The 11,360-nt window shown below is 46.3% G+C and overlaps 1 protein-coding gene and 1 pseudogene across 1 annotated transcript; one reads left to right on the top strand and one right to left on the bottom strand.

Annotated features, from left to right (window-relative positions):
- Positions 1–936: 936 nt before the first annotated feature.
- LOC139814891 (uncharacterized) lies at positions 937–1,833 on the bottom strand (annotated as a pseudogene).
- A 3,591-nt stretch (positions 1,834–5,424) lies between these two features.
- On the top strand, positions 5,425–6,030 carry LOC139814890 (uncharacterized). The gene has a single exon (XM_071781417.1). It carries the CDS (start codon positions 5,425–5,427, stop codon positions 6,028–6,030), a length of 606 nt encoding a protein of 201 aa, XP_071637518.1.
- Positions 6,031–11,360: the final 5,330 nt, after the last annotated feature.

The following is an 11,360-nucleotide window of genomic DNA, read 5'->3' as shown; positions in this document are numbered from 1 at the left end:
ACGTGTCGTCGGAGCGGAGGTACGGAGGTTACCCTGGAGGCTGGAGGCTGACGGAGGTTGCCACACGCGGGTACAAGTATAAAGGCGAGCTTTAGGTTATAATTATGGCACCAAAAACCATTTTTTCCAGGTCTGCGTTCCAAAAAAATCAACAAAAAACTATATTTTACGTGACGTAAACTATAGATTTTAGTTGAATTTTGGAATGCAACGTTAGGAAGAGGTTCTTTCAAGATTGCACATGCGGCCGGATATTTGTTTTTTTTTTGCGTATGGTGTGTTGAAGCACATCCGTCCCCGTAGCTGCTCACGGTCTGATTGGCTCTTCCCCACCTAAGGTGTCCAGCGTCTTTTTGGGACTGCACGTGGTAGCTAAAATTACACAGAAAAATGGCGGAAGAGCTGATCAGCGTCATTTTGGCGGAAGCACGTGGTAGACGACGCTAAGCTCAAAAAAGGTTAGGACGCCTGAGATGTCGAAAATGGAAAGCGGAATTTTCAAGAGCGTCTTGCCACGAGAGGGAGGGAGCGGAGGGAGTAAAGACAGAAATGGTCAGGCTCGTACTAAGACGTAACGCAACCCAACCTTTTTTTCTATTAAAGAGTTTTTTATGATTTGTGTCTGGTCAAAGAGTTTACGAAATAATCAAAAACGGTTGGTTTCACAAAGTTTTGCCTACGTGAGACTTATTTCCTGGGAAAATGAGGGTGGAAAACAGAAACGGACAAGTTCGTACGTGCCGTAACAAGATTATTCCATTTTAGATAAAAGTTTTTATCATTGAACGTATTCGAAATATTTACGAGATAGACTTTGACTAATCCTGAAAAAATAAAAAAGGAATTTGTTAAGGGGAACGTGAGGATTGAAGAAAACTAGATAAAAGTAGAAGTTACAAAAAATGTTGATTTCTACAAATTCTTCATACGAAAAAATACAATTTAGTCGCTTATGAAGTAAAGCTGTAGATAAATTGTTCAAACAATAATGTTATAAAATTTACAATCCGCGATTCGACAAAATTATACGGCGGATTTCGGTAAAACGCAGCAAAATAAGTGCTAAAAATACTATATTAAAATATATATCGAGGAAAGTTAAATCGGTTATTTGCATACGTACATTACGCTCGATGTCGTTGTAATTTCCTCTGAGAATTAATTTCACAATATCTTCATCTATATAACTTTTAGGAAGATTTAACTATATTTCTTTAATAAGATAACGCACACAATTGTTAACATTATTAGCCACTGATTTTAAATGTGATAAATGCGCATCGATGCATTTCGCAATATTTTTCAATCCGAAAAATGTAGGCTTCTGCATCACAATTTCCACTGAATATGTTTTTTGTTTCTTTGCTGGTGAACAATTCTTCTCGTCTGTTTCTCTTCTTGACCCGACCTGGTGGAAGCATTCTCCTCGTTTTCCATGTACGCCATCAATATAGATCTTGCTCCGTAGGCTGAGGTAAAATAGACGGAGATATTGTTAATGGAGATAGAGTTTGGCATAAATTTGGTTTCTCCATTTAAATATTCGTTCACGAGTCCCATGTTCTCTTGAAACTACTGCCACGATTTCTCGTCGAAATAAACGCCGTCAGCATAGTTGCCGGTTAATTTGGCCATCAGCACGAAAACTCCCTCGTTTGTTACATGCAAACCCACATGAATTCTCTTTGTACGGTAGCTGTTGAGTCCATATGTTGTCGATAGCAGCATATGAAATTGCTCGTTTCTTCCCTCGAAATCGCGTCCCTTATCGGGAATATCGCGAGTAAACATCCTCTTCTTAGAATTATTAACGTCTTTAGTGTAACTAGCCATTGTTCTTATTTTTCCGTAAGAGGTATACTTTTTTACTGACGAAGTTGTCGCTTCGAACGATAAGACTCGAATGACTTTGACTTCGTAACACTAGTTAAAACGTTAACTTCGTTTGCAACATTTTAGAAAAAATTGGATGGCGCGCGCAGATGAAAAATTAGAAAGCTCTAGATTTTTCTAGGTGTTTACAGTATGAGATAACTTTTCTCGGAAACTTTTCCCTCTACACGTAAGAGAGAGAGAGGGAAGTGGGGAAGTCTCGAAATTTCAAGCGCCAATGTCAGCGCTGCTTCAAAATTATGATGTGGTGGGGGAAATTAGGAGAGAGGAGGAGGCACTGGGACAACGTTAAAAAGCACGCTAACATCTTTTGAACATGTATCAACTACTAACAACTAATGGGAAAGGAGAAAAAGAAAATAAAGCATTGTAAAAATATCTATATAATTTATTTCTTAAAAAGATCGCAATTCTTTCTGGCGTCGCGACCATCAGTTAAATAATTTTAATACATTTTGTAATGCGCAATTTTTAACATGTTTTCCGCATCGTATAGTGTTAGTAACATCTAGATTATTTAAAGATTCGATATCCGCAACCAAAGTCTCGATGATCAGGTTTTCTCTTGCATAATTTTCAAGCAGATCCACCAGCCATTTTTGTTTCTGGCATCCCTTGACATACACGAGAGCCAGCGTCTCGTCATTCTCTTCTGTACCAAGCACGGCTGACGTAATTAGGCGTTTTATTATCCTGTACGGCACGTTTCCGTCATCCCATGGTAATCCATGGTGATTTGCAATCAACCAGGAAGCACATGACTTGTCGGATTTTGTGAGAAGATTCCACGGCATGGGGCATGTAAAGATGTAATGCGCCAGAACTGTCCCGTTTCTCAGTACCGCTACCTCCTTTACGACAAATCTCATCCTAACGATGAATCCTTACAGATCGACAAACGTTGGCACGATCATGATGCAACGAAAGAGTGATCTGTATTATATCTTATCGTGGTACATCTATCTCTCTTATATCGGAATATTTGCCGACATTGCGATTTGGCAATGTCGTGACAATTCGACCATTAGTTTTTGTCGGATTAATCGTCACGTTTTATTTATTTATTTTACAAAAATACAAAAATTTATTTATTTTATTTTAATTAAATATTTTTATTTTGTACTGTTACCTCTTAAATTCTTTGTGATTAAAATGATTCTTTGTAATATTATAATTTTGTTAAGGTGCTCGGGGGGGTGTAAGACTGTCCCCGGATTCGCGAATTGGTCTAAATGCTGGTTTTCGAAGGACCAGAAGGGCGAGCCCCTCGCGATATGTAACGTAATGCAAAACGAAAACAAGTGAAAACAAGCGACTCACCGTTCGTTGCCCGGTGCCCTCTCGGGTGGTGCTCTCTCGTCGTTCTCGTCCTTCCGTCTCGCAGCGAGTCGTCCGTGATTGCGGGAAGGCAAGCAGGCAGGCAAAAGGCAGGCAAACAAGACAGTGCAGGCAGGCGAGGCAAGCAAGATGTGCAGGCAGACGAGACAAGCAAGCAAGGCACGTTAATAAGCGAGTAGACTCGGTGATGTCCGAAAATGTGAGTGTGGACTCGATCACCTCCAAAATGAGAGTGTCTTAGAGGCTGGTATGTCCTCTCTGACGACTTAGTGATGAGTGCTCCGGCACTCTTCCGGCTCGCGCACCTGCGAATTGCGGCGCGAGCGAGTACCAATAGCTCCAGTAATTGGGTGGGCCATCCGCGGGCGAGATGAGTCGGATGAGTCGCGCGAAATATTGACATGCTAACGATCGCGATTCGCCAACGTTCCGCGCGAGTCACTAGCGACTAATATGTACACGCAGCAACTATATACACGTGAGCTCCAAACATACCGCCCACCAAAATACAATAATTTTAATTGTATTTTACTACTCCAAATCCGTGGCCCGTGATAGTGTGCCCATCGGCAAGGGACACAATTTTACCAAGGAGCGCAAGATCGAGCCGTCCGCCACCCGGACCGTGGCGACACGCGGGACGCCATCGCTACCCAAATGTAGCGCTTCCACACGGCCGCGTTTCCAGCGCAAGGGGGACGCGTTATCATCTTTGATAAGCACCAAAAATCCCACGTCGAGGTGATTGGCCGCGGTCCACCGTACCAGCTGCCATCGACCCAAACGACTCACCCAGACGGAGAGGCATACATAAGCCTTGAAGGAGGGGACTCCACGAGCCCGACGAGGAACTATCGAGAACGGTCTCGCGAAATCTACACCGCTAATCGAAACGTTGATATCAACCGGCGAGGACGCGTCGGATCGCGCGATGCCCTCCGATTATCCAACTGATGGGCGAGCAACTACTGGAGCGTGCGTCTATCTGGGTGTGACTGTACGGTGTACCTGTTCCATAACAAGTTCGATAAGTCGGTCTTTATTCGGTATTAACACAGGGTGTTTGGGGGGTCAAGGTTGGTATAGAGTCTCTACGTGGTTTGCAGATGTCGAATATGCATAATAAATGTGGAGTAATGCTCGAGCTGTTTTGGCAATACCAGCAAATCCTACCTCCACGTCCACGAAGACTTCACACTCCACCTAGTGAATGTCGCGTGCCCCTGGGTGCAGCCTGGCTGTAGCTAACGGAGGAGGGTGAAGGCGAGTGTCCGGCGCCTTAAAACGGGACCATTTCGACTAAGGGAAGGAAAACCCTGACAGAAAACCTGCTGTTCTCAGCCAGTGTAAGGTGGCAGCCCCGCCAGCGAGATCGGGTGCAGTGGGCTAATAACCCGCTCATCTTAAACCTACACCTATTACAGAAACCAACACGAAGGATAGCCGGACGGAACAACAGTTGACGACCTTTAGAATGAAAACTCGGACTAGATTTAGAACATGGAACATTTGAACTTTGCTGGAGGCCTCCCGCTTGGCTCAGGTTTGCAGGGAAATAGAGACCTATAGGCTGGATATCTTAGGACTGTGCGAGACAAGGTGGCCAGATAGCGGTGAAATAACGACTAACGATGCTAGATTATTTATATACTCTGGTAAGCCAAGTGGCGAACCCAGATCTGGTGGTGTTGGGATAATACTGAGCGGGAATATGAGGAAGAGCCTCATCGAGTGGCGGCCGATCTCTGACCGCATCATCCTAGCCCGTCTTAGAGGTCGAGCACGGAACGTATCCATTGTTCAGTGTTATGCCCCAACGGAAGTAGCAGAGCCTGAAGACAAAGATAATTTTTACGACACACTTTACGGATGTCTACGCAGAATTAGAAAGGCGGACCTGCATAGTTATGGGAGACCTAAATGCAAAGGTAGGTGCAGACAACGCAGGCTTGGAACTGGTGATGGGGCGACATGGCACGGGCAGCAGGAACGACAACGGCGAACGACTAACTAATAGAAGCGTGTGCGAGTTTTGATTTTGTTATTGGCGGAACTGTGTTTCCTCACCGGGAAATACATAAGAATACTTGGACGTCGCCAGACCAACGCACACAGAACCAGATCGACCACATAATGGTAAGCAGGAAATGGAGAAGATCCCTCTTAGACGTAAAAGTCCGGCGTGGTGCAGATATGGCAAGCGACCATCACCTTGTGGTAGGCGTTGTCAGAGTCAAGCTTGCTGCAATCAAACCCAAACTTACTAGTAAGGCGCCAAGAAGATTCCTGGTGGATAGCCTGAAGCAAAAGGAGGTCAAAAGGAACTTTGTGCAAAGCCTAATTGCGTTGACATATGAAACGCAGCATACCGCCCCAAGAGATCTTGATGACAGCTGGAAGCTACTAAAGATCGCATTTATCAGCGCAGGTGAAGCAGCTGTGGGCTATAGACGAAACTCTAGAGAGGAGTGGATTTCCCAAGAGTCGTGGAACATAATAGATGAGAGAAAGTCTGTTAAAGCCCTACTCAATACAGCGCAGTCACTAGGAGAGAGAATTGATCTTGGAAAGAAGCACGCGCAATTAAACAAGAAGGTTAAGAGAAGCGTGAGAAGGGACAAACGGGCGTGGATTAACAACCTGGCGGCCCTAGCGCAACAAGCAGCTGAGAGCAACAACACAAAGTTACTTTATCACATAACTAAAAAGCTGTCTGGAAGGAGATTTGCTAACTCTCCTCCGCTAAAAGCGAAAGATGGAGCTCTCCTAACATCTAAGAACGACCAGCTGGAACTCTAGACAGAATATTTTACAGAAGTTCTTGTCCAGGCTGCGGCCCCCACAGCAGAGCAAACAGAAAATCAGATGGATAATGATGCAAGAGCACCTGAAGGTGGCGAATTAAAGATCAAAATTGATCCTCCTTCATCTGCGGAGATCAAGACTGCCATCCAAAGTCTCAAAGGTGGTAAAGCTCCAGGAGTAGATGGGGTTCCACCCGAGTTCTTCTCTGCGGACAGTTCAACCACTGCGAAACTTCTGCAACCCATTGTAGCAATGGCATGGAACCAAGAAGAGCTGCCCTCGGACTGGAAGAAGGGTATAATTATAAAATTCCCAAAGAAGGGCAGCCTTAGTCTCTGTGATAACTGGAGAGGAATAACATTGCTTACGTCGATAAATAAGCTTATGGCGTTCATTATCTTTAAAAGAGTATTTACAGCTCTAGAGCCGCATCTGCGTGGGGAGCAAGCGGGCTTCCGACCAAATAAGTCATGCATAGACCAAATCAACACCTTGCGCATACTGGTTGAGCAGTCGCAGGAGTGGAACTCGCCATTGTATCTGGTGTTTGTCGACTTCACAAGAGCATTCGACATCTTAAATCACGCATTCTTGTGAAAAGTTTTAAAGGATTACGGGGTGCCCGACAAAATAGTAAGAGTTATTAAGGCATTTTACAGGGATGCTTCATCCTGCGTGGCTCATGGTGGGGTGCTTGGAGAGAGCATGGCGATAAATGCGGGTGTAAAGCAGGGATGTACTATCGCCCTCCTTATTCATTCTCGTTGTTGATCACATCCTGAAGAGTTTAGAGAGGGCACCCAGAGGGGTCCTCTGGAGCTTTTAGAAACGTTTGGAAGATTTAGACTACGCAGATGACATCTGTCTTCTGGCTTATACGTTTCGGGACATGCAGGATAAGCTGAGCGAGTTTGCTGACCTGGCATTGGAGGCAGGACTGCGTATTAATATTCGTAAAACCAAGAGTATGCGTCTGGGCACTAAGGTTCGAACGAGCTTTGTGCTCGGGGGAGAGACGATTGAAAAGGTTGACGAATTCTGCTATCTTGGCAGTGTGGTGACGCGCACAGGTGGAGCCAAGTCTGATGTAGCCAACAGAATCAAAAAGGCTCGTCAAGTTCTTGGTTCTCGGAAACGTATGGGCTTCCTCCGTGTACCCGATTGGCACAAAGCTTCGCATATTCAACTCAAATGTGAAGTCGGTGCTGCTTTACGGATGCGAAACATGGAAGATTACTGCCAGCATAACAAGGTCCCTGCAAACGTTTGTAAATAGATGTCTGCGACGTATTTTGTGCATATTTTGGCCGCGAACAATATCAAATAGAGAGCTCTACATCCGCGCAAACCAGCCTGAATTGGAACGGGAAATTAGGAAAAGGAAGTGGAAATGGATTGGCCACACGCTACGTAAGCCTGTTAGCGATATAAACAGGCACTCCTTGGAATGGAATCCTCAGGGAACAAGGAGTCGTGGACGACCCAAGAAAAATTGGAGAAGGACTGTGCTGAGTGAAGCCGAAGGACAAAATTATTCCTGGAACCAAATAAAACACTTGGCTTCCAATAGGACACGGTGGCGCAGCTTCGTGAAGGCCCTATGTTCCTAATGGAGTTTAAGGATTTATATATATATAACACAGGGTGTTTGGCCTCGAAGGTCAATCCCGAGTAGATAAGCCTGCCGCCCACCCTGAAAATACCCGTTGGGCCCAGAAAAGAAGAGTTTGAGAAGAGGCTTGGGTGGTCTCTTCCCGTTTCTAATTCAATCGATCTCTTCGCGAAAGGATTCCGATTGTACGAGTTTTACTATAACTAATAACGCCGAATGCGCTTCGAGTTGATCCACGGCCAAGGTCGCGGGCACCGGCTTGGCCCCGAATCGACTAGTAAATCTTAGGAGATACGCTACTATTCTATAATTCTTATCTAACGACGAAATCTATCTAACAATGAATCTATGGAGTTAGGCGGATCGGGCGCGACGATATCCGAGCAACGCGATTACGACGAAGGTCTTCCATCGGTGTGGTAAAGACGCGATCGTCCGAGGGAGGGGCTCGTTTGCCATCTCCATATGACCACCATCGAAACAATCCCGCGTGAATGCATTATAACTATTACGAAATTCCACAAAATTCTACGTTTGACTTGAATCGGCGCTCGAGTGCGCGCAATCTATTAACGGCTATCGGCCGAGAATCCACGAAAATAGGAGGGTTTAATACAAATGGATACAAGACAATGAAGCGACCCGAATGATCGCGATAAGGGGTTTTGTCAAACGAATCGAGATAGTGGCGCGCGCGTGAGCGACACTCATTTACGACCTCCGAATGAGGTCTGGCTGTTTGGCGACACCCGAAGCCCTCCGTGATAGCGGGAGGAACGATAGTGCTACGCCAAGACGGGGGTAGTTTATGACCTCCGAGTGAGGTCCGGCCGTTTGGCGACACCCGGAGCCCTCCGTGATAGCGGGAGGAACCATGGTGATACGCCAAGACGGAGATATCCAAAGATACCGTAAGTATGTAGTGACTCGACGGTTATGACCTCCGAGTGACGTCCGGCCGTTTGGCGACACCCGAATGGTGACGCGCCAAGACGGCGGTAATGAGGTCCTACCGTTCGGCGTCACCCGAGTGGTGACACACCAAGACGGCGGTGTCCACGGACACCGTGAGTGTGTGATGACTCGACGGTGCACAATAACAGGGCGAGGGTGTAGGGACTCGCCCTCGTTCAAACGAGCTACGATTACGCGGAATATCTTCGCCGCGAACGTGCCCATGCGACGAACGGACGAGAGACATCCCGCGTGGCAAGTTGTGACCTCCGAATGAGGTCCGGCCGTTTGGCGACACCCTAAGCCCTCCGTGATAGCGGGAGGAACAATAGTGAGACGCCAAGACGGCGGGAGTCTATGACCTCCGAATGAGGTCCGGCCGTTTGGCGACACCCGAAGCCCTCCGTGATAGCGGGAGAACAATGGTGCTACGCCAAGACGGCGGTAGTGAGAAACACCGTGAGTGTGCGGTGACTCAACGGTGCATGATGACGGGTGAGTGTGTAGGGACTCGACCTCGTCCAAACGAAACTACAATTACACGAATATTTTGCCGCGAAACGTGCCTATGCGACGAACGGGCGAGAGACATCACGCGTAGGGAAGGGCGCGCGATTAGGTCTGTAATGTGATTGATTAGTTTCCGCTGGTATTCTCCGGTGCCGAAAATCTGAGTGTGGACTCGATCACCTCCGAAATGAGAGTGTCTTAGAGGCTGGTGTGTTCTCTCTGACGACTTAGCGATGAGTGCTCCGGCACTCTTCCGGCTCGCGCACCTGCAAATTGCGGCGCGAGCGAGTACCAATAGCTCCAGTAATTGGGTGGGCCACCCGCGGGCGGGCAGCACGAGTCGGGTGAGTCGCGCGAAATATTGACATGCTAACGATCGCGATCCGCCAACGTTCCGCGCGAGTCACTAAACGCGAATTTCAGGTTGCCGACGGCAACGCTTCAACAATGTTTGTCTAATGATACGAAACGCAACTTATTAACCAATAGGTAACGCGAACATCAAACAATCAACTTAGCGACTGTACACGCGATATGTACACGCAGCAACTATATACACGTGAGCTCCAAACATAAGGAGAATTAAGAAACTATTACCACTTGGGTTGTGCCAGACTAGAGTCAGGCTCAACAGGGTCTTCTTTCCCCGCTAATTTTTCCAAGCCCGTTCCCTTGGCAGTGGTTTCGCTAGATAATAGATAGGGACAGTGAAATATAAAGTTGCGCCTATGGCGAAAATTTCCGCGCGCTGTGGTTCCTAGATTCTAACTCTATTACCCACTGATGAAAGGTACAGAATAATTTAATACTGCTCCAGTTTTACCACCACGAGGAGAAACGCTGCGCACTGGTCTTTAGTCGCAATGGACTTGGAAAAACCCTCGTTCTCTTCTCGCGCAGGACAAGTTCCGTGCGGGAGTCATCAAACGAGGTAGATTGTCCCGAGGGGAGATGACCCTCTTAGCCGCCGTAGCGACAGGCGCAACGTAATCGCACCTGCCGCCCGGCGTTTCTAGCGAGGACCGCAAGAAGGTGGGGTCGTCAGCAGTGCTCGGTCTCTTACGAGGACTGCTCTCGGCTACGATGCCCAGCAAGCCGGGAATTTCTCGCCCGCCAACCGCCGCAATCGAAGACAGTCGGTTTGGTGTAGCACCGCCCAAGTGGAATCATACTGTCGAAACAGTACCCGTGAAGATCCACCCGGACTCACACACATTTCCATACACTTACAAATCACATGTATTTCTGTGGAGGATTAATTTCTTAGGATCCTTTCTTTCTTTTAAGTGCTTCTACGGAAAATTTTGTAAACGTTCTGAAGTTATCTTCGCTTAAGAGGTCAGTTAGCTCACAGAGCCAACGCGAGTTTTTACTCACGTGGGCTCGAAGTGACTCTCTGATGTCTTCGTAATCTGGACACGTAAAAATCAGATGCTGAACTGTATCGACAGCGCCACATTTGCAATCTGATGTATTGGTCAACTTGAAATGATGCAGTTTAGAATTAAAATTTCCATGTCCAGTCAACATCTGTACAATGTAATAATTAAAAGAGAACCAACCAGCAAGTAGTCTGCCTGATATCCTTTGCATGAACTCATACGTCAACCGAGCCTTTGTGGATGTATCCCATCTATGTTGCCACAATGACACTGTTTGTTGCTTAATTTTATCAAACACATCTTCCATATCAATGTCCATACTACAGTTGCAGTTTAGATCGCCGTAGCTAATTTGTCTCCTATTTTTTAGTTTAAAAGCTGCTATCTTCTCGGACAGAAGGAAATCGATCGGAGGACAACCGGTTAAAACGGTAACGCGTCATCTGAGACCGTTCTGTAAGCCTTAGTAATGTAAATTAGCGCTTGTCGTTGCGTAGACAGCAATTTTCTTTTATGCTGAGCATTTAATTTATCTGCCCATCCCGCAGCGGCGTAAGTAACTATTGAAACAAATACGCCTTTGTAGATAATCAAAAATTCATTATATCTGATACCCCAGTTTGCCTTAGCAACCCGGGTTAGCTTATAAAATAACTTCTTACTCTTTGAACACACGGAGGAAACGTGGGGCCCTATATTTAGTCTCGGACCAAAGTGGACTTCTAGGTACCTGATTTTTTCCGAGAAACTCAGACTGCGGCCGTTCATCTAAATCGTAGGAGGTCTTCGCACATCCAAAAATCTCTTTACCAAAATCATTTTTGTCTTTGTCGGCGAGAATTGCAATTTTTGCTTTAGACACCACT

The sequence above is a fragment of the Temnothorax longispinosus genome, chromosome 6, assembly GCF_030848805.1.
Source record: "Temnothorax longispinosus isolate EJ_2023e chromosome 6, Tlon_JGU_v1, whole genome shotgun sequence".
NCBI classification, from domain to species: Eukaryota; Metazoa; Arthropoda; class Insecta; order Hymenoptera; family Formicidae; genus Temnothorax; species Temnothorax longispinosus.
This window is presented reverse-complemented; position numbering and strand designations above follow the sequence as displayed.